At 39.0% G+C, this 24,614-nt stretch overlaps 1 protein-coding gene across 1 annotated transcript; it reads left to right on the top strand.

The window, feature by feature from the left end:
* The first annotated feature begins 382 nt into the window (after window positions 1-382).
* arfrp1 (ADP-ribosylation factor related protein 1) lies at window positions 383-21,660 on the top strand. Its single transcript, XM_061938220.2, has 7 exons — window positions 383-714; window positions 4,663-4,750; window positions 12,216-12,298; window positions 12,577-12,658; window positions 20,659-20,729; window positions 20,818-20,918; window positions 20,985-21,660. The coding sequence occupies exons 1-7, from the start codon at window positions 622-624 to the stop codon at window positions 21,070-21,072; spliced, it is 606 nt and encodes a 201-aa protein (XP_061794204.1). The 5' UTR covers window positions 383-621; the 3' UTR covers window positions 21,073-21,660.
* Window positions 21,661-24,614: the final 2,954 nt, after the last annotated feature.

Below are 24,614 nucleotides of genomic sequence, written 5' to 3'. Positions count from 1 at the left end.
ACAATCAAACAAGAAAAAAAACAAGAAAAAAGAGTTGAGGTAAGTGAAAAGGTTAATTGTCAACAGTGAGTGTCACATATATCCTATAGTGTATTTAATATAGCTTTGTAACTAATTATGCAGCCCCAGGTCAAGTCTAATTGTTTTGGTGTACCCCTCAGATTATATTTTATTTTCTCTAAATCTGAGAAAAACATGAGGTCCTTATGCCTTAGGGAGTGATTTCCACTCCAATAAAATCCTTCTACGAGGTATTAATGATGCAAAGGCGATACTATGCAACACACTATTAAAGTGAAAAATAAACTGGATCTGGGAAATGAAGTTTTTTATTCAGTTAAAAGCCATACGAGTAGAGCTTTGTAAACTTCATTTCCCACAATTCCTGCAATCCTGCTTCCTGTTTACGTCGCACCACAGCCATTTTCGAAGTAGCAGTCGACATTTTTACTTGGTTTTACCTCTTCAGTTTTTTTAAGCTACACGAACATAATAATGAAATTATTTAATCAAACAAAGGAAGTACATTGCTGTGACTATCGATTGTCAGCGTTAAATCTAAACTAAACGAGAAGAATCTCAATAGTTTGACGTATTCAGTAGTTGACATTGTTTGTCGCCATGTACACTTTACTATCAGGCTTGTATAAATACATGTTTCAAAAGGATGAATATTGCATTTTAATACTTGGACTGGATAACGCTGGCAAGACGGTGAGTTCACAGACTTTTATTTTCATTTGTTCACAATTGTTATATTGAGGCCTGTAGCTCCTTGAAATACAATGAATTATGTTAGTTGTTTTTAACCGGCTGTATTCTATTCAAGCTTGCAGGCTGTATACATATGTATTTTTTTATTATTAATTGTACATCATCTTGCTAAATGCTGAAATCATCTTATTTTTTTCAACATTTTATGATGGTCTATGAATTAAGCAGCTCCACAAATAAACTATATTGCCAAAAGTATTTGGCCACCTGCCTTGACTCACATATGAATTTGAAGTGCCATCCCATTCCTAACCCATAGGGTTCAATATGATGTCGGTCCACCTTTTTCAGCTGGGAAAGCTGTTTTGTCCAAAATGTTTTGGTATCCTGGAGCATTCAAAGTTCCTTTCACTGGAACTATGGGGCCAAGCCCAACTCCTGAAAAACAACCCCACACAATAATAATTTCTCCTCCACCAAATTTCACACTCGGCACAATGCAGTCCGAAATGTAGCGTTCTCCTGGCAACCTCCAAACCCAGACTGGTCCATCAGATTGCCAGGAGGAAAAGTGTGATTCATCACTCCAGACAACACGTCTCCACTGCTCTAGAGTCCAGTGGCGACGTGCTTTACACCACTGCAACCGACGCTTTGCATTGGACTTGGTGATGTATGGCTTAGATGCAGCTGCTCGGCCATGGAAAGCCATTCTGAGAAGCTCTCTGCATACTGTACGCGGACTAATTGGAAGGTCACATGAAGTTTGGAACTCTGTAGCAACTGACTGTGCAGAAAGTCGGCGACCTCTTTGCACTATGCGCTTCAGCATCCGCTGACCCCTCTCTGTCAGTTTACATGTCCTACCACTTGGTGGCTGAGTTGCTGTAGTTCCCAAACTCTTCCATTTTCTTATAATAAAGCCGACAGTTTGGAATATTTAGGAGCGGGGAAATTTCACGACAGGATTGTTGCACAGGTGGGATCCTATGACAGTTCCACATTGGAAATCCCTGAGCTCCTGAGAGCGACCCATTCTTTCACAAATGTTTGTAGAAACAGTCTCCATGCCTAAGTGCTTGATTTTATACACCAAGTGATTAGGACACCTGATTCTGATCATTTGGATGGGTGGCCAAATACTTCTGGCAATATAGTGTATGTAGTATGGTGTAATGTGTGTTACACAAACTACTGTAAACACCCTGGTAGTCAGTGAGATTACAGAAAAAAGTCCAGAAAAAGAGGATTTGGAGAGGGTAAGAAAAAAAATATGACTGTCTTTTCTCATTTTTGAAAACTTTTATGGTCCGTCCATCCATCCATTTTCTACCGCTTAATCCCTTCGGGGTGACGGGGGGCGCTGGAGCCTATATCAGCTACAATCGGGATATCTTAAAATGTGGATATACTGCAGTCTTTAGAATATAAAGTATACAGTGTCTTGTAAGGTGCATGCACAATCTTTAAAATCTATAGTATATCTTTAAAATATGTAATACATTTTAAAGGTGGCTATACTGCACAGCTCTGAATACCGGTACATTCAACACTGAAGTGAAAATAATGTACTATTATGTGTATTAGGGAATGGAATGTAAATCTTACAACAACTTCACTAATTATTATTTATTTATTTTTAATTTTCAATCAATCAATCAAAGTTTACTTATATAGCCCTTAACCACAAGCATCTCAAAGGGTTGCACAAGCCACAACGATGTTATTACTTATGGAGTATATTGTGGATGAATTGAGAACAGGAGGTGAGCAAAAGTTTTAGCAACTGCTGTGTGAAGGAAAAGGGGTAGGATTAAATAAACTCTGTTTCTTCCTACTCCTTTTCGAACATGTTGAATAGAGAAACTAGAAATTGTGATGTATCATGTTGTATGCATGCATGTTTGAAATAAACACAAACTCAACTCAACTCAAAAATTAGATTCAGATTCTTGGGGTGACAATTTGATTCATAATCGATTCAAACGATTCTCAGAATGTATTATTTGTTATACAAATGATAATAAAATCTTTTCAAAACAGGATAAAGGTTATAAAGCTCATATTGGATGCTGATGTGTGACGTATGCGTGCAGTGACTATGCATGGTGATGATCTAAAAAACTTTTTTCTAAAACTCTTTTTTTTAAACGTGTTCTTAAAAATCATAAATCAGTCCAAAATCGTAATATATAGGAATGGCGATTCGGATGTACCAGTTATCATATTTGTTCTGGCACCCTTAACGTATTTTGTAAATACAAAGTGTATAATTTTGTTTTAATTAACAAAATGGCTCACAGTTTTGTAATGCATAAATCAGTCAGTTAATGTCATATGTATAAAATACAGGTAAAAGCCAGTAAATTAGAATATTTTGAAAAACTTGATTTATTTCAGTAATTGCATTCAAAAGGTGTAACTTGTACATTATATTTATTCATTGCACACAGACTGATGCATTCAAATGTTTATTTCATTTAATTTTGATGATTTGAAGTGGCAACAAATGAAAATCCAAAATTCCGTGTGTCACAAAATTAGAATATTACTTAAGGCTAATACAAAAAAGGGATTTTTAGAAATGTTGGCCAACTGAAAAGTATGAAAATGAAAAATATGAGCATGTACAATACTCAATACTTGGTTGGAGCTCCTTTTGCCTCAATTACTGCGTTAATGCGGCGTGGCATGGAGTCGATGAGTTTCTAGCACTGCTCATGTGTTATGAGAGCCCAGGTTGCTCTGATAGTGGCCTTCAACTCTTCTGCGTTTTTGGGTCTGGCATTCTGCATCTTCCTTTTCACAATACCCCACAGATTTTCTATGGGGCTATGGTCAGGGGAGTTGACGGGCCAATTTAGAACAGAAATACCATGGTCCGTAAACCAGGCACGGGTAGATTTTGCGCTGTGTGCAGGCGCCAAGTCCTGTTGGAACTTGAAATCTCCATCTCCATAGAGCAGGTCAGCAGCAGGAAGCATGAAGTGCTCTAAAACTTGCTGGTAGACGGCTGCGTTGACCCTGGATCTCAGGAAACAGAGTGGACTGACACCAGCAGATGACATGGCACCCCAAACCATCACTGATGGTGGAAACTTTACACTAGACTTCAGGCAACGTGGATCCTGTGCCTCTCCTGTCTTCCTCCAGACTCTGGGACCTCGATTTCCAAAGGAAATGCAAAATTTGCATGGTTGGGTGATGGTTTGGGGTGCCATGTCATCTGCTGGTGTCGGTCCACTCTGTTTCCTGAGATCCAGGGCCAACGCAGCCGTCTACCAGCAAGTTTTAGAGCACTTCATGCTTCCTGCTGCTGACCTGCTCTATGGAGATGGAGATTTCAAGTTCCAACAGGACTTGGCGCCTGCACACAGCGCAAAATCTACCCGTGCCTGGTTTACGGACCATGGTATTTCTGTTCTAAATTGGCCCGCCAACTCCCCTGACCTTAGCCCCATAGAAAATCTGTGGGGTATTGTGAAAAGGAAGATGCAGAATGCCAGACCCAAAAACGCAGAAGAGTTGAAGGCCACTATCAGAGCAACCTGGGCTCTCATAACACCTGAGCAGTGCCAGAAACTCATCGACTCCATGCCACGCCGCATTAACGCAGTAATTGAGGCAAAAGGAGCTCCAACCAAGTATTGAGTATTGTACATGCTCATATTTTTCATTTTCATACTTTTCAGTTGGCCAACATTTCTAAAAATCCCTTTTTTGTATTAGCCTTAAGTAATATTCTAATTTTGTGACACACGGAATTTTGGATTTTCATTTGTTGCCACTTCAAATCATCAAAATTAAATGAAATAAACATTTGAATGCATCAGTCTGTGTGCAATGAATAAATATAATGTACAAGTTACACCTTTTGAATGCAATTACTGAAATAAATCAAGTTTTTCAAAATATTCTAATTTACTGGCTTTTACCTGTATCTTGCAGACTTTTCTGGAACAAACCAAAACAAAGTTCAGCAGGAACTACAAGGGGATGAATTTATCCAAGATCACCACCACAGTTGGACTGAACAGTAAGTGTCTTTTTACATTTCATATACATGTTATATATGGGTGGAATAGCTCACAAAATCCATGGTTTGGATCTTATCACGGTTTTGTAAGACTGTTTTCAGTTGGGTTCAGAACACCATATATACCAATAATACAACATTACAGGTATATATTTAATATGATATAAATCAGGGCTGGGCGATATGGACGAAAACGTATATCTCGATATATATTTACTTAAACTCGATATTCAATATATATCTCGATATATTTTCTGGTGAAAGTATACATGTAAAGATATTCAATTTTGAGCGAGATTCACTGAAATTGAAGTGAATGACAACTGTACTGTAAACAGTCAGTTGTACTTTTATTAACCCAGTTAGTCAAGATGGGTATTAACAGCACAGAAAATAAACAGTTTAAAGTAGCACAAAATTACATAACATAAATAAAATTATCTATCTATGATCTTCCTCACTTCGGCATACATTTTTGGCAGCGTTTCTCGTGCGAAATATGCTCGGCTTGGCAACTCGAGAACAGTTTTGATTTTGCCTTACATGGTAAACAACTCAAATGAATATTTTATCCAGAGGCAGACATTTGTCCAAATGTGGCCAAGTAGACGCATTGTGGGTTTCCTGGACGTTGTCTTCATCGCTAAAAGAAAAATCTAAAGAAGAGAATCCCTTTGCCATCTTCCACTAGTTTTTTTAATATATAAATCGCCCGCTTGAAAAGTCTCTCTTCTCTTCTAAGACTCTCTCGTCGTCATTTGGGATGTCTTTTGTGATTTCCCTTCCTGGTTCCATGACCCGCCCTATTTTGCCTCTGATTGGCCTTATCTCAACCAATCGTAACTCATAGTAAACAACCAACCAATCATGGATGTTCTTATACTGCAAGCACCTCTTGGAAGGAGGAAGGGGAGGGGTTTAGTAGCCCATGAGAGGGAGTGGAGAGCGGGGGAGAACAAGGAACACAACAAATAAGCAATGTTTTTAATAAGCCATCATTTTAACATACCTGCCAACTACTCCGGTTTTCCCGTAATTAGTACGGTTTTCATCAACCTATTCCGGGTTACGGTTGCAGTTATAAAAAATACGGTTTTTCATTCATTAAAAAAAAAAAAAATTTTTAAAGTTTTATTCACGAAATCGCGTAACAACATTGACAATCGACACTGCTTCCCGTAACTTCCTATCGAGCCATTCCGAATGCCATGCGCGAGGCTATTTATAGCACCGCTGCCAAGCATGAGGCACCAGCTGCCATTGTTTCCAAACGAGCGAACGATCATGGAATCAGCCGGAGAAAAATCACAAACAAGTCATAAACCGAAAACAAAACTGCAGCCATTCCATGAAGAATATTCAAAAGCCTATCCGGGAATAATTATCCGTTCCAAAAAGGGTGAAAACTACGCGAATTGCACCTTGTGCAGACAAGATTTTTCGATCGGACACGGAGGAATTAGCGATGTAAAAGACCACGTTGGGACAAAAAAACACAAGTCTAATGCCGATGACCAGGAAGATGATGATGACAGCTTCAGGAAGCCAATGTCATAGTATGACCCACTCAAAGGAGCAGCTCAAGAAAGCGAAGAGGTGCACCATGGACAATAACAAAGCTGTGTCACAATGATTGACTGTGATGTGACCATGGAAGATGTGATGTGCTGCATTTACAACTGTCTTGATTGTTAAAATTCATTTTCATTAATTCTTCCTCAATTCTTTTGAAAGGCTTACAGAAAACTGCAATTGAATTGTAGTTCCATGCTAATGATGCTATTGAATTACATTTGAATGAAGTAAACTTATCATAAAGTTACCATATCATTTTTGCAGTATGATCAATCTGATAGAATACATTTGGATTTTAGCCACAAAAAGGTAATGACACCAATGTTATCTATTGGAATTGTTTAGTACTGTTATACTGTTAAAAGTGTTTATACTATTTATGCTTTCAAGTCCAAGTTGAAGAAATCTTGTTAAATGTTGACAGCATAACTACCAAAATACAGAAGTATGTCCTTAATATTTTTGCAGTGCTATTTCTGTTGAAAAGTTAAAATGATTACATTAGAGATGTGATGTGCCACTTTTCAAGTGTCTGATGGCTTAAATTAATTGTCATTAATTTTTCATATTTTGAATTCTTTTGAAAGGCTTACAAAAAAACTACATTTGAATTGTAATTCCATGCTATTGACAGGACTATTAATTTTAATGAAGTTAGCTTACCATGTTTACAGTATGATAATTGTGATAGAAATGTGAATTTTAGGCACAGAATATTTTTTACAATTGAACAAGGCAGTAGATTATACAAGCTTGGACAGAAAGTTAATAATGACACCAATTTTTTTTTTTAATGGAATTGTTTAGTACTCTTTTACCATTTGTTTACTGTAAAAAGTGTTTATACTGTTTATACTTTCAATTAACAAATTGAAGTCTTGTGAAAGGTTGACAGGATAACTGGCATTAACTGTCAAAATAATTTCAAACTATTGAAGTTAGCTTACAGAATAAACATGTCAATCAACCCATATGATTTTTGCTGTAATATTTTTGTTTTGAAAAGTCACTGTGACTGATAGAAAAGTGATGGTTTTAGCAACATTTTAACCTGTCTGAATGCTAATAATCATTTTGCGCCGGGGGGCAAAGCTGAACCCCCCACCAGGACTTTGTCCTGGACCTACCGGGGCCTGCGGCCCCTGGACTTTGGCTACTAGGTTTTTCTGATTTCAAAAGTTGGCAGGTATGTTTTAACATAATAAATTAAATCGATATTACGATATTTTCTTAATTCATATCTTGTTTAAAAATATATCGATATATCCTACAAACTCGATATCTCGTCCAGCCCTAATATAAATTATGATATGATATACAGTCCCGTGTAAAGGTCTGTAATCATTCAATGATCTTGAAAATTTGAAGTACCAGTATCAGCATTGGTCAAACCCAGGGGTCGGCATCCCTCGGCTCTAGCGCCGCTCTAATTGCTCCCTGGAGCTTTTTAAAAAATTTATAAAAATGGAAAACACTGGGGAAGGAATATATATATTATTTGTTTTAATATGGTTAGTACAGGAGGACAAACATGACCTAAACATTTTTAATGTTTTCCAATGCTGTAACATTGTGCAGAATAAATATTACATTTCAACATTTCCATCAACAAAGATCTGCGCCAGCCTGCGATACGTTTCTTTTAGCACGGCGTAGTGCCAGGCAGGTGGTTGTTGTAAACAAAGCAAATACCTGTGCGAGCAGATATTCTCAAAAATGAATTATGAACCGTATTTTCCGGACCATAGGGCGTACCGGATCATAAGACGCACTGCCGATAAATGGTCTATTTTTAATCTTTTTTTTTTTTCATATATAAGGCGCACCGGATTATAGGGCGCATTAAAGGAGTCATATTTATTTATTTTTTTTGTAAATGTAAAAATGTAAATGTAAATGTCCTTGATGTCTACATAACATGTAATGGTGGTTCTTTGGTTAAAATGTTGCATAGATTATGTTTTACAGATCATCTTCAAGCCGCTTTCTGACAGTCGCTTCTGGATGACCCATTTTGTGGGTGGTCTTATTTACATGGCTCACCTTCGGCAGCGTCTTCTCCCCATCATTTTTGGTGTACCTGTGTAGCGTGCAAGGACAGGGGTGGAAGAAGTTTCAAAAGATGAAGCTAACTGTTTTAATGACATTCTGACTTGACTTAAATCAATAACGGAGCAGCATCTCCTCATTCGGAAATGTGTCCCGTGAAAAAACGTCCGACTGGAACTCTAATAACTAAAGTTCCTTGGGTGAATAATGTAAACTCATTACACCGGTATGTTTTAGCGCTTTCATGGCGAGTTCACTGACAGATATAAGTAAGAACTTTACACTGTTTCATATTAGAAATGGCAACAGCGGAGGATGAATGTCCCATAACAAGAAGATAGAGAAAAAGAAGAAGCTTATCAACTTCGGGTCGGCACGGACTACAAAGGCGGATGCGCACAATTTTTCAGGATTTATGCAGATCCCAAATACAGATCAGCAGGTACCAGAAGGTAAGAAAAGTTGCTTTTGCATAATATTGTGAAACAAAGCGGCAGATAATGTCTTACCCTATACACACACCATAATAATACTTGTATGTTGAAGCACATCAAACGGTGCAGCCTACACTTATCTCTTATCTTTGACTGCCATCTACTGGTCACACTTATCACTACACCATGTACCAAATAAAATTCCCAGTTGTTTTCTTGCATGCGCATTATGCACATACCTAGGCGGAAGAAAAACTAGTTCCCACCAATCATGTTTCATTGAGACAAGATAAGTTACTTTACACTATGTTGCTGCTTGTGATACATTATCTCAAATAACTAAAGCATCATTCAGAAGTATCGATATTTTGATTTGAGAATCAATATTATAGCATAAAGATCTGGTATTGATATTTTAGTATCAATTCGCACATCACTAGTGAGCGCACGTCGCAGGAGGACCAGCCGGTAGAGGAGGTAGGCGTATTGCCTCAACATGGGTTGACTTCATTAAAAGACGTATATATAATATAAGGCTTTTAATTTTTTGCAGCTCCAGACAGATTTGTTTTTTTGTTTCAGTTTCAACATTTTGGTCTAACCAATACTACCCCTGTAACTACTTGGTATTGCATCGATATCCAAATTTGTAGTATCGCTCAAAACTAATGTTAAGTATCCAAACAACATAGAATAATTGCTCATTATGTTTTAACAGAAGTGTAGATAGACCCATGTTACAACAGAAAGTAACCAGCTATTAACAGTACTGTAAATTAGCAAGTAGAATAACAATAGTTTTGATAAAATATTACAACCGGAATTTATGTAATATGTTACTGCATGTGTCAGCAGCCAAATTAGGAGCCTTTGTCACCCAATTTGAAATGGGTATGCCACATAATATATTGTGGTATGATGTATTTTCCGGACTATAAGGCACACTTAAAATCCTTGTTTTCCCCTCAAAACTCGACAGTGCGCCTAATAACCTGGTGCGCCTAATGTACGGAATAATTCTGGTTTTGCTCACCGACCTCGAAGCAAATTTATTTGGTACATGGTGTAATGATAAGTGTGACCAGTAGATGGTAGTCAAACATAAAAGATACTTGGTAAGAGGCATGATGGCAATATCACTCAAATAAACAACACCAACATTTTATATGTTCCATTGAAAATATAGAACATTACACACGGCGCTCAAAAATCTATCAAAATGTTTTAGTACGACTTCGGTAAGCTATGAACCCGCTCCACTTGATGGATTGTCGGCGCATTAAACATACGAGTATTATCATGGCGTGTGTGTATAAGGTAAGACATATTATCTGGCGTTTTGTTTCGCAATATTATGCAAAAGCAACTTTTCTTACCTTCTGGTAACTGCTGATCAGTATTTGGGATCTTCATAAATCCTAAAAAATTGCGCGCGGCTGCCTTTGTAGTCCGTACTGACGACGCAGTCGATAGGCTTCTTCTTTTTCTCTATCTTCTTGTTATCGGACATTCATCTTGCGCTGTTGCCATTTATAATATAAAGTAGTGTAAAGTTCTTAAAGTTAAAGTTAAAGTACCAATGATTGTCACACACACACTAGGTGTGGCGAGATTATTCTCTGCATTTGACCCATCACCCTTGATCACCCCCTGGGAGGTGAGGGGAGCAGTGGGCAGCAGCGGTGGCCGCGCCCGGGAATCATTTTGGTGATTTAACCCCCAATTCCAACCCTTGATGCTGAGTGCCAAGCAGGGAGGTAATGGGTCCCATTTTTATAGTCTTTGGTATGACTCGGCCGGGGTTTGAACTCACAACCTACCGATCTCAGGGCGGACACTCTAACCACTAGGCCACTGAGTAGGTAGTACTTATATCTGTCAGTAAACTCACCATGAAAGCGTTAAAACATACCGGTTTAGTGAGTTTACATTATTCACCCAAGGAACTTTAGTTATTAGAGTTCCGGTCGGACGGTTTTTCACGGGTCACATTTCTGGCCTTGTTGTTGTTTCCGGATGGTTATTGATTTAGGTAAAATCTGAATGTCATTAAAACAGTTAACTCCATCTTTTGACACTTCTTGCACGCTACAACAAAGATGACGGGGAGAAGACGCTGTCGAAGGTGAGCCACGTAAATAAGATCGCCCGCAAAACGGCACATCTGGAAGCGATTGTCAGAAAGCGGCTTGAAGATGATCTGTAAAACATAATTTATGCAACATTTTGACCACACAACCACCATTACATGTTATGTAGACCACAAGGAAGTGTTTTAAATTTAGAAAAAAAATAATAATAATATGACTCCTTTAACGCGTCCTATAATCCGGTGTGCATTTTATATGAAAAAAGATAAAAAATCGACCATTCATCGGCAGTGCGCCTTATGGTCCGGAAAATACGATATATTGTTATCGCAGGAGATCGCAATATATATCACAATATAGATTTTAGGTCATATAGCTAATCCCTGTATAGTAGTGATGCACTGAAATTTCGGCCACCGAAAACTTTTGGAAGAAACTTCTTTCCCAAAAGTTGTCTTTTTGGTCGAAAGAGTTTCATCAGTGCAACAGCACTGCCAAAACAGGATGTTTTGAACAGCAGTATAATTTTATGGAAGTTAGCGACACAAGTTAAAAAAAAAAAGTACAGTCTCCAATAACACCAGGTCGTTTTTAATGAAGGAAATGTCATTAAAAGGATTGTAAAAGTATTTACAACGGAATGAAAGTTGAAAAATGCTCCAGTCGTAGGGGTTTATATTTTGTTCATTTCGCTATCAATCAATAAGCGGTTCAACCTCGGACAGATCATCCAATCCTCAAGCGTAAACTCATGCCCACTGTTCCTAGGCTCGCAGAGACACTGAACGTCTGGTGGGCGGGACAAAGCATTTATCCAATGACTGTCTTGTCTTGCTGCAGTGGAACAACCTCCTCTATGCTCCCCGTTGACTTCTTCTTTGGATCACGTCAACTCTGTCTCTGGCACCATTCAGTATTTGGCCTATCCGTTATTTCGTTAAATGTATAAAATATATTGGTATTTTTGGAAAATTTCCGTTGGTGAATATTTTCATAATTTTTTGATTGTTTCCTTTGATTGATAAATAATGATTTGTGCAATTTCATTGCCTTAGTTTAAGTGAGGTTCGTACACAGTCATAGACATAAAACAATTGGTAATAATAATTGGCGTAATCATTTATTTCAGTGTTTCACTTTTCGACCTTGGTTTCCTAATTTTTTGGTCTTCAGTTTTGGACAATAACTTTAATATCGGTGTATCTTTACCGTGAATCAACTTTATATATTTGTGTGTATTAACATATCTGTGTTTGTTTCCACGTTTGTAATGTTTGCATATTTTTCTAATGACTTCTTTGATAATGTCTTGTCCAGTCGGTACGATTGACGTGGGTAAAGCTCGTCTCATGTTCTGGGATCTGGGAGGCCAAGAAGAACTTCAGTCTCTGTGGGACAAAGTAAGTATCTTTTAAGTATTACTGCTGGCTATTGTGTTTGTAACGTATGCTCATTGTTTTTCCATGTTTCTTCATGCTTTTGAGTGCTTTAGTAGTACTTTATAATAATACTATATATAGATGTGGGCAGTTATTCACAACAACTACTACCTTGCATGATTGAACATGTCGTAGTACTCTGTTGTGTCTTGAAGTGATGGTGTACCTCAATGACTTGAATACAGTGTTGTATTTTTGTAGTACTGAATAATTACCACTTGTGACATATTGCTTTGTAGTACTATGCAGAGTCACATGGAGTCATCTATGTCATCGACTCCACCGATGAAGAACGTCTCTCTGAATCGAAGGAAGCCTTTGGTGAGAACAACTACTCTCAGTACTATTTTTACATGTGTTGTTACTAGGGATGCAACGGTATGAAAATCTCAAGGTACAATATTATCACGGTATTAAGCCCTCGGTACGATGATATTGTGGTATATGTCCAAAGAAAACCCACTTAAAAATTCCAGAGAGTAAAATGAAGTGCCAGGAATGTTTAGGATAAACACACTGACTGTAATTTAACACAAACATAGTGCTAAAATGTTATAATCTTACTACCGTATATATAAGTACAAAAAATGGTCCAGGGTATCCACTGTTTCAAGCAAATGTAAAAAAAAACTTACAGTTCAGTGTATTTAAAGTGACAATGGAAGTGGTGGAAAATGAATGATGTATTGAGGATTTATCAAGTAGCTTTTCCATTTACTCCTATTTTCCGCGATGTACAATTTTTTTGGGTGATTTCCCTCTGTGCGGTGCTACGTTACTGGCTGGCTGTGTTGCCTTGGAAAGGCTCGAGACGAAAGTGGTGCACTTTGCTTTGCCGAACGCAGACTTTCTTACCTCCGCCAAAGAGGTTATGTTATCTCAAGGGTTTTGTTTGTCTGTTAGCAACATAACTCAGTTAGTTATGGATGGATTTTAATTATTTTTTTAGGAACAACCAAAAAAACAATTCCTCTCATCTTACAAACACGCTTCACTTCCTGCTTACGGTGTTCAATGCCCCCACCTTGTCCGCCCCACGCTGCGCAGAGGTTTATGGGAGATGTAGTTTATTTTCAGAGCCGGCCAACGCTAAAGCGCAAAAAAAAAACTACACCGTCATGCGTCACATCATTATTGTAAAGACTTTGAAACCGCAATACTGCGTTATCTACAATACCGTCACACCAACGTTCCCTCTAAGGTGCGCGCCTGCGCAATTGTGCACTGCTCAAGCGTCCTCTGCGCACAGCAAATATATGCCGCGGCCCAAATCAAACCCATCTGAATTCTAAACAAAATAAACACATTTATTCTGTGTAATTTTGCAATGCAACTCTGAGTGACAGTGACAACAAGCGGCTTTAACGGTGTTCGTCAACACCGTTCAATTGAACACCGTTCAATTATTGTAACGTCTATCGAGATGCTTCGAGGACAGGAATTATATCGATCACTTTATTGAGCAAAACTGTTTATATTCGGCCATAACCACACCAAAAAACATGAGTAAAAAAACTTCTATCTCGAAAAACTGGTCATTTTCTGCCGTACAAACCAGGCCAAAACCAACTTGTCATCTGTCACCAACACGCATACCACTAAGCCACTGGTGCGTTTATGGCCACACAAAAAGTCGGACAACTCAAACACCACACAAAGTTACACTATGACTCCTCAGTCATACGTGTGCTTATTCTACTGTCATTTATTATTAATGTTAATTTATTTATATTAATCTTGGAATGCTGTTACTAGAGAAAGTTACAGGAATGCACACTTCAGAATCCTATGCTTACATTTCATTGTGCAACATGATTATGTTTAAGGGGAACTAAATGTGATCTCTGAAAGGGGTACAAATGATTTCCAAAGCAGGACCCCCACCCAGACATATTGTACAATACTATTCCATAGCTGATGAAAAACAAGATTTATTTTATTTTCATTACAAGTGGGCCAAATCACTAATATTACTAAATCATCTCATGAAAATGACTCCTCTCATTTGAGTGTTATAATAAAAGTTTGGTTTGAGACAGGTGTGCTGCTGGTATTGCCATGTGTGATGTTGCTCACATGTGCTCCACTGAATGCTCAGGGAGTTTTTGTGTTTGCTCACACACATGCACAATTAGAGGGAATATTGCGTCACACTACTAATTGTTACGTGACTTAATCGTAGTATGACGTGCAGATGAGAGTTTCTATTTTCATTGTGTTGTTAATTTGTTGACTTGGTAAAGTGTATAGTTGTGTCAAGTAAAGTGTATAGTACTGCATTAGTCTTCCCTCACCACATCGTTCTTCAAATATTGCAGCTTTACTAAGTCATTTTTTTTAAAGAATATCTTTGGCCTAAATTATGTGGTAAATTATGTCTTATTGGTGGCTTTTATGTATTACAGTTCAGTATTTGTCTTATTTGTTATTATTATGTTCGATAAATATAGTCACAAAGCGGGATTTCCATTTCCGGGTTAACACGGCAGCTAATCTTGGCGCTGTCTTCAGTGCAATAATCAAGTTGACCAACTTTTGGTAAAAAAACTTTTTGATGCATTTCATCTTCAACTCCTGCCTCATCAGTCACATATCTCCACATTCGTAAGCCTTTGTTAGTTAGACGTAGCAGTACTGGGGCGCCACCCAATGCTAACAAGATTCCTATCAGCAGCTGTCTGGGCAATGCTGAGTGGAGATGAACTCTGCTGATGCACTTCATATTCATGATCATCAGCTCCACATAACATTGGTGAGCCTTTAGCGTGAGCGATTTGAAATAACGCAGAACACGTAAAGCTAACAACACGGAGTGCTAACGACACGGCTTAAGTTTGTAACTGTGACTGTCAAGTTGACCAAGTTTTGGCAGAACAACTTAAGCCCGTGGCTGAAAGCCCAGTTCTAATTTAGTGGAATTACCTAGGTTTTTTCTCGTATTAGTCATGTGTAGTGGCCGGGTGACAAACATATCCTCCAGGTTACCAGTGAGTACTGTAATCTACAGTAGAACACACTCAAGGCGACTATACTGGGTAAAATGAGTGTAAAGGTGACTATATGGCTGTTATTTCATAGTTAAAGGCCTACTGAAATGAATTTTTTTTATTTAAACGGGGATAGCAGATCCATTCTATGTGTCATACTTGATCATTTTGCGATATTGCCATATTTTTGCTGAAAGGATTTAGTTTAGAACAACGACGATAAAGTTCGCAACTTTTGGTCGCTGATAAAAAAAACCTTGCCTGTACCGGAAGTAGCGTGACGTCACAAGTTGAAAGTCCCCTCACATTTCCCCATTGCTTACACCAGCAGCAGAGCGATTGGGACCGAGAAAGCGACGATTACCCCATTAATTTGAGCCAGGATGAAAGATTTGTGGATGAGGAACGTGAGAGTGAAGTATTAGAGTGCAGTGCAGGACGCATCTTTTTTTGCTCTGACCGTAACTTAGGTACAAGGGCTCATTGGATTCCACACTCTCTCCTTTTTCTATTGTGGATCACGGATTTGTATTTTAAACCACCTCGGATACTATATCCTCTTGAAAATGAGAGTCGAGGACGCGAAATGGACATTCACAGTGACTTTTATCTCCACGACAATACATCGGTGAAGCACTTTAGTTACGGAGCTAACGTGATAGCATCGGGCTTAACTGCAGATAGAAACAAAAGAAATAGACCCCTGACTGGAAGGATAGACAGAAAATCAACAATATTATTAAACCATGGACCTGTAACTACACGGTTAATGCTTTCCAGCCTGGCGAAGCTTAACAATGCTGTTGCTAACTTAGCTACGAACCTCGACAGAGCTATGATAAAAACATTAGCTCTCCACCTACGCCAACCCTCATCTGCTCATCAACACCGAAGCTCACCTGCGTTCCAGCGATCGACGGAGCGACGAAGGACTTCACCCAATCATCGATGCGGTCGGCGGCTAGCGTCGGATAGCGCGTCTGCTATCCAAGTCAAAGTCCTCCTGGTTGTGTTGCTGTAGCCAGACGCTAATACACCGATCGCATCTACAGCTTTCTTCTTTGCAGTCTCCATTGTTCATTAAACAAATTGCAAAATATTCACCAACACAGATGTCCAGAATACGGTGGAATTTTGCGATGAAAACTGAGATTTTTGTATTGGATACAATGGCGTCCCAATACTTCCGTTTCAACCATCGACGTCACGCGCATACGTCATCATACCTAGACGTTTTCAACCGGAAGTTTCGCAGGAAATTTAAAATTGCACTTTATAAGTTAACCCGGCTGTATTGGCATGTGTTGCAATGTTAAGATTTCATCATTGATATATAAACTATCAGACTGTGTGGTCGGTAGTAGTGGGTTTCAGTAGGCCTTTAAAGGGCTCTAATTATCAGGGTATTTGTTTTAAATCCAATAATTGGAATTTAATTCCTTAAAATGTCTTAAATTCTGTCAGAACTTAAAAATATATTAATATTACGTTTAAAGCAAATGCTGAAACTTTGGTATCGCTATTAAATGTTTAAATTTTTTACACTTTAGAACATTGGGCATGAAGGCTTTCGAATTCAATGGAAAATCTGAAAAATGTGATATTTGGTGTTTTCAATAAGGAGATGTGAAATGTGAAAGAGCAGGTAATAAATTCATATACTGTATAAAAGTTACAATTAATTTGCGGCTTCTGATTTCCCTTCATATCTTTGTACTTGTTTGTCAGTATGGATTTGAAAGGGTCTTAAATTGTTCATGACGGTCTTTAAAAAAGTCTTAAATTTGACTTGTTGAAACCTGCAGAGACCCTGATTCCATATTAAAAATTATATTCAGAAGGTTGTAAACATTTTGTATGCTTTAACTATTAGAATATTCCATATATCAACAATAATGCCCCCCAAACCTCAACCCCCCACAACAGACAGTCTTTCATCTTCTAAGGCAGTGCTTCTCAATTTTCTGTTACGCCCCCCTTAGGTAGAAGAAAATATTTTGCGCCCCCCCCCCAACTCTCCACTGTGACTATAAATAGTATAATTTGTCTATAAAATTAAAGTTTACTATACCTCTGCAGAACATTTTAAGCTTATTAACATTCATGGAAACAACACACCGTTCTTTCCTCGTCTCCCAACACGCTGTTTGTGATTGACAGCTATGAACACCAATCATTGCATTCCACCGTCAAAATCGTGGGCCCCTGGGCTTCAGCCCAGGTAAGCCCATGCATTAAGGTGGCCTTGATGGTCACGCCTGGAACCAATTGGCCGCGATAAATGTGGGACGACTAAGTCATGTTTGATATGTTTAAAGGTGAGTTTACGGCTGCTTCTACACTAAGCCGGCTAAGGTTGTACAGGGTATTTCCCACCTAACCGTATCCCTGTCTACACACACACACAAACAATGCCATCGTTTATGACCCCCTCCGTCCTCCGGCGCTACGGACCGAGTACGCATGCGCGGAAAATGGCAGACGCGCATATATATTATGTCAAAGTCACCTCTGACCTGGAAGTGTGTCCTTACCCTGTGTTTCAATGTAGCCTATTGCCACATTTCTTCTAATAGTAAACCTTGCTTGCCTCACCATCAGCAGCTGTTAGACTAGCCTATTGTAGTGAATCACACCTGAGCCATCATACATAAATCATATCTTTAATGGACGTGTAAAAGTTAACAATGTGAGAAAGAACATTTTATAACAATAAATCTAGGGATCTAGATATCTGGTCAGGACACTGTGCTTGTAGGCTGAAATTGGCAGTCGTACTTGACGGCCGCAACCACTTCATGGCTTCACAATATTTATGGAGTACAAAACTATCCATCCATCCATCCATTTTCTACCGCTTATTCCCTTCGGGGTCACGGGGGGAGCTGGAGCCTATCTCAGCTACAATCGGGCGGAAGGCGGCGTACACCCTGGACAAGTCGCCACCTTATCACAGGGCCAACACAGATGGACCGACAACATTCACACTCACATTCACACACTAGAGCCAATTTAGTGTTGCCAATCAACCTATCCCCAGGTGCATGTCTTTGGAGGTGGGAGGAAGCCGGAGTACCGGGAGGGAACCCACGCAGTCACGGGGAGAACATGCAAACTCCACACAGAAAGATCCCGAGCCCGGGATTGAACTCAGGACTACTCAGGACCTTCGTATTGTGAGGCAGATGCACTAACCCCTCTCCCACCGTGCTGCCAGTAGTACAAAACTAGACGTTGGGTAATCGCTCGACATACATCGCGGACAATAACTGATAAACTGCATTCGCTGTTTTCCGTAGTCTTCCCTCGTACACGGGAGTCGGCATTCTCATTGTCTCCCCTTCGACAAATGGACAAAGTTTTTCGCTAAGTAGAATCACAGCTGACCTGGACATTTGAAAGTTCTCTTGCCGTTCCGCTGGCACAACACACTCAATGGCAAACATATCCGACCAGGCTGCCGTTCTTCTAGGCTTTATCCAAAACCGTCGCTCAACATTGCTATGTTGCCGTCTGAGATGTGTTTTATCCCAAATAGCTGCAATCGCGCATTTCCTTCTCTTAAGGTATTCATGTGTGATTTCCACAAGCGGCCTGTACATGTAGAAGGAGAAACACGTGCATGTCTGGATGACTCGCCCCCATCTTTTCAGTGGTTACCTCCCGAGTTACGAAACCGCTTCTTATAAAGCTGGCTGTGGCACGTTCTTTCTGGCGTCACTTCCTCTCCGAAGTCAGTTTGTAAACGATCGATGAGTCCATACAAAGCTAAGAGCCGGAGATTCAAGAAATACACGGCTCACTTACCCGTGTAAAAAATTATCCAAAGGGGGAACCTTAAACGATGGGTTAGTGTGACTGACACGGGGCTTAGGCTAAATAATTATTTGTTTAAAGAGTTATCCGGCTTAAAGGGGAACATTATCACCAGACCTATGTAAGCGTCAATATATACCTTGATGTTGCAGAAAAAAGACCATATATTTTTTTAACCGATTTCCGAACTCTAAATGGGTGAATTTTGGCGAATTAAATATTCGCTCTCGGAGCGATGACGTCACAACGTGATGTCACATCGGGAAGCAATCCACCATTTTCTCAAACACCGGGTCAAAACAGCTCTGTTATTTTCCGTTTTTTCGACTGTTTTCCGTACCTTGGAGACATCATGCCTCGTCGGTGTGTTGTCGGAGGGTGTAACAACACGAACAGGGACGGATTCAAGTTGCACCAGTGGCCCAAAGATGCGAAAGTGGCAAGAAATTGGACGTTTGTTCCGCACACTTTACCGACGAAAGCTATGCTACGACAGAGATGGCAAGAATGTGTGGATATCCTGCGACACTCAAAGCAGATGCATTTCCAACGATAAAGTCAAAGAAATCCACCGCCAGACCCCCATTGAATCTGCCAGAGTGTGTGAGCAATTCAGGGACAAAGGACCTCGGTAGCACGGCAAGCAATGGCGGCAGTTTGTTCCCGCAGACGAGCGAGCTAAACCCCCATGGATGTCTTGGCTCACACCGTCCCAAGATGATCAAGAGAAGAATATCGACCCTAGCTTCCCTGGCCTGCTGACATGAGGGTATGTCTGCAGAATATATTAATTGATGAAAATTGGGCTGTCTGCACTCTCAAAGTGCATGTTGTTGCCAAATGTATTTCATATGCTGTAAACCTAGTTCATAGTTGTTAGTTTCCTTTAATGCCAAACAAACACTTACCAATCGTTGGTTAGAAGGCGATCGCCGAATTCGTCCTTGCTTTCTCCCGTGTCGCTGGCTGTCGTGTCGTTTTCGTCGGTTCCGCTTGCATACGGTTCAAACCGATATGGCGCAACAGCTTCAGTTTCTTCTTCAATTTCGTTTTCGCTACCTGCCTCCACACTACAACCATCCGTTTCAATACATTCGTAATCTGTTGAATCGCTTAAGCCGCTGAAATCCGAGTCTGAATCCGAGCTAATGTCGCTATAGCTTGCTGTTCTCTCCGCCATGTTTGTTTGTGTTGGCTTCACTATGTGACGTCACAGGAAAATGGACGGGTGTTTATAACGATGGTTAAAATCAGGCACTTTGAAGCTTTTTTTAGGGATATTGCGTGATGGGTAAAATTTTGAAAATAACTTTGAAAAATATAATAAGCCACTGGGAACTGATTTTTAATGGTTTTAACCCTTCTGAAATTGTGATAATGTTCCCCTTTAAACGATGGGTTAGTGTGGCTGACACGGGGCTTAGGCTAAATAATTATTCGTTTAAGGAGTTATCCGGCTTAATGTAGACAGGGCCTTACGTCTGACAGTATTGATTCAATGTGTTCTCATCATCTCAGAGAAAATGATCAGCAGTGAGGTTCTAGAAGGTGTTCCTCTCCTGGTTCTGGCCAACAAACAAGACGTAGCGGTACTGTGGCAATATTTAAAGTACTCTTTTTCTCTGATGGTGTAGTACTTTTACTCCAGCTTGTCAATGTTTGCTGTCCTTCTACCAGAACTGTTTGTCAGTGTCCGACATTAAAACCTCCTTCAGTGACTGTGCGCCTAAGATTGGCAAGCGAGATTGTCTGGTCCAGCCATGTACGGCCCTCACAGGGTAAGTGTTTGACTGCCGGAACAATGCTGGTGGGGTAGGATGCTCTTCAAAGTTGATGTTTTGTAGGGACGGAGTGAACGAGGGCATTGAATGGATGGTCAAGTGTGTCGTTAGAAACATCCACCGACCGCCTAGACAGAAGGACATCACATAGACGGACCCTCTCGGCGTTCGGGACATTCTTCTTAAGAACTTGGCATTTAAAGAACTTGTAGTGCACTACTCTGGTCCAGGCCAAAAATGTACAAAAACATACTTGGTGGTCTGTTTAGCCTGATTTGCCTTCACACTTTTTGTCAGCGGACCAAATAATGCCCAGTTATCGATATGCAAAATGTTGCATCTTGATTGGACGGTGTTTGTAAGATGTAAATTGTCTTAAACAACATGGCGTACTCCAGGTCACAAACACTCGTAGGACATTCCTTTCTATGGCAGAAAGAGATCCATCATTCACCCTGTTTGGTCCTGGACTGCATTCACACTTGACCAAACCGTACCAGCTCAGCAAACAGACTTTTTTTTTTTTAAATGAACTAAAAATGTGACATGTGAGCGCACCCTGTCCTTCTGTCTGCATCATTTTTACAAAACATCTCTGACTTCTTCCAGATTTGAAAAAAGTCATGTGTTTTGTTACTAATCATTGTTATTGATGCATCATTTTAAAATAGTGTAGATTACATATTGTGCTTCAGCCCCTGCAAGCTGTAAATAAAATGTACAGTGGTTGTCGACATGACTATTGGTGTCAATCGTGTATGAAAAATGTACATCAATCACTCAGCATGATGTCATGTTAGTACTGGAAATCACATTCTTCACCACTGAACAAACCTAACGTTTTGTCTCATGAGCTAACATTCAATTTTATTCTGTTGGCTAATTATAACATCTATGTTTTGTATTTTCTGGCTGTTTGGGGGCAGCAGTAGTCTTTCACAATAAGACACTTTCAGTTTGAGTCAAAAATAAATGACAACTCACTGCTTAGGTGCCCTTGAGCAACACATAAGCAACAGTTTTACATATACAGTACTGCAGACGGACATTGAATGTCCCCCTTGAGGTATAATGATCAGTATAGGAATTGTAACTAATTAAATGTCCAGGAGTAAAAATGAATAATTCAAATTAGCACAGCAAACGTTTATATTTAACGTATTTGAGACGTTTCCAATTGAAACATATATTTCTAGACGGGTGTAAACTGTAAATGATGCATTGCCAATTTAAGTTTAAAGTGTATTTTATCTGGCTTTGCTTTGAATTCAATGTTATTAAAAATGAAAAAAAAAACATGATACAAAGCAAAATTGAAGCAGTGTGCGTTGATGTGAGTGACGTCATCGGCACTTGCTACGCCGCATGCGCAAACAGCATGCTTGAGGACCGTGAACGTGAACGCCTCCAACTGTTATTTGAAGAGTTCCATACGTTGATCGTGAAACATTCAATGCAACATTAAAACAGCGGCGAATGTATTGGATGGTTTAAAAGTAGCGTTTGTCGTTTGCGTTATTTACAAATGCTTCACTGAACCGTGTGACCCTGTACTCTCAACACGCAGCTGGAACGTCGGCGGAAATCGATGCGTTCCGTTTCAAAATAAGATTTCCATCGTTATTAAAGTATCAATGCGTGTTTGACTTTGAATGATAATTATACACTGAAATATGTTTTTTTCATAGGCGATGTGAATATTACAACACTAAGTATTTCATCTTCTAAAGCAAAAGATTAAAAACGCCCGACTGTTAGAACATTCCATTTATTCACAATAATCAGTTCAGTTCAGTTTCAGTTTATGTCGAACATGCGTACAATACAATGTAATGCATTACACAATTCCAGTTGTTTCATTACAGCACGTCCGAAAAGGACTAGGAAGAAGCAGAGTTTATCCAACCCTACTCCTTTTCATACCATAGCAATTGTATCCAATGTTCTTGTTCTCTGTAACAGAACAGTGAACAAATAACTAATAAATAAATAAATAATATACCATAGCAAGCATACAAATATTAAATACATAAATAATCTTTATCTCAATAAAAAAATAAAATGATTCTTGTTCTGTGTACTTTGTGAACACTTGGTGCTTTGTTTGATTTCATTGGTTAATCCCTTCCATAATTTAATCCCACATGCTGATATACTAAAGGTTGTAAGTGTTGTACGAGCATACGAATGTTTTAAATTAGATTTTCCTCTAAGGTTATATTTCTCCTCTTTTGTTAAGAATTCTGTCCATCCAATTGGAATTTAATTCCTTAAAATGTCTTAAATTCTGTCGGAACTTAAAAATATAATAAATGTTACGTTTAAAACAAATGCTCAAACTTTGGTCTCGCTTTTAAATGTTTCAATTTATTACACTTTAGAACTTTGGGCATGAAGACTTTCAAATTCAATGGAAAATCAGAAAATGTTGATATTTGGTGTTTTTAATAAGGTGATGTGAAATGTGAAAGTAGTTTATTTATTTTAATTTTAATTTTTTGAATTTTATAAACCTTTATTTATAATATGCAACATTTGTATACAATCCATCCATCCATCCATTTTCTACCGCTTATTCCCTTTGGGGTCGCAGGGGGCGCTGGAGCCTATCTCAGCTACAATCGGGCGGAAGGCGGGGTACACCCTGGACAAGTCGCCACCTCATCGCAGGGCCAACACAGATAGACAGACAACATTCACACTCACATCCACACACTAGGGCCAATTTAGTGTTGCCAATCAACTTATCCCCAGGTGCATGTCTTTGGAAGTGGGAGGAAGCCGGAGTACCCGGAGGGAACCCACGCAGTCACGGGGAGGACATGCAAACTCCACACAGAAAGATCCCGAGCCCGGGATTGAACCCAAGACTACTCAGGACCTTCGTATTGTGAGGCAGATGCACTAACCCCTCTGCCACCGTGAAGCCCTTGTATACAATCAACAAATAAAAATAATCAAAAACAAGTACCGGTACAGAAACAGTACAATAACAGTACAAAACAGCGCCAGGGGGTTGTACATTCAATAAAGTAACTAAAATAGAATGCAAAATAGTATTTTGCATTCTATTTTATATGGCTTTACATTTTGTTACATATATATTTGGAAAATATATATATGAAACAAAATGTAAAACCATAGGCTCACACAAGTTCCGTGAATAATTTAAATTTGGAACACAGCATCATAGTTTTCACAGCTTTTTGATTGTTAGAGGTAGATAGTGTTTTAAAGTCTGAGTTTCTGAGTTATTGTGCAGATATATGGGGAAATAACTACAAATGTGCGCTACATTCGCTAATCGTGTTACAAAAAAGATCAATTAGAATAATACATAATGTTAAATATAGAGAACATACAAACCCTTTATTTATTGAGTCAAAAATACTAAAGTTTGGTGATTTGGTAAAATTGCAAACTATAACCTGCTACCAAAGAATGTACAAAAATGCTGCTCAACTAAAGAGAAGAAATATAACCTTAGAGGAAAATCTAATTCAAAACATTTGTTTGCACGTACAACACTTGGAACTTTTAGCATATCAGTATGTGGAATTAAATTATGGAATTGATTAAGTAAAGAAGTTAAACATTGTACTGATATGATCCAGTTTAAGAGGTTGTTCAAATTAATAGTGCTTACAAAGTACAAAGAAGAAGAAGTATGACAAATACTTTCAACCTTATTGA

Source organism: Nerophis lumbriciformis, linkage group LG03 (genome assembly GCF_033978685.3).
Source record: "Nerophis lumbriciformis linkage group LG03, RoL_Nlum_v2.1, whole genome shotgun sequence".
In the NCBI taxonomy this organism is placed as follows: domain Eukaryota; kingdom Metazoa; phylum Chordata; class Actinopteri; order Syngnathiformes; family Syngnathidae; genus Nerophis; species Nerophis lumbriciformis.
The sequence above is the reverse complement of the archived record's forward strand: the minus strand, read 5'-3'. Positions and strand labels throughout refer to the sequence as shown.

Coding starts and splice junctions, on each gene's coding strand:
- arfrp1 (XM_061938220.2), top strand. CDS start 622: ATGTACACTTTACTATCAGGCTTGTATAAATACATGTTTCAAAAGGAT. Junction 12,659..20,658: donor TGAATCGAAGGAAGCCTTTG/GTGAGAACAACT, acceptor TCATCATCTCAG/AGAAAATGATCAGCAGTGAG. Junction 20,730..20,817: donor CCAACAAACAAGACGTAGCG/GTACTGTGGCAA, acceptor TCCTTCTACCAG/AACTGTTTGTCAGTGTCCGA.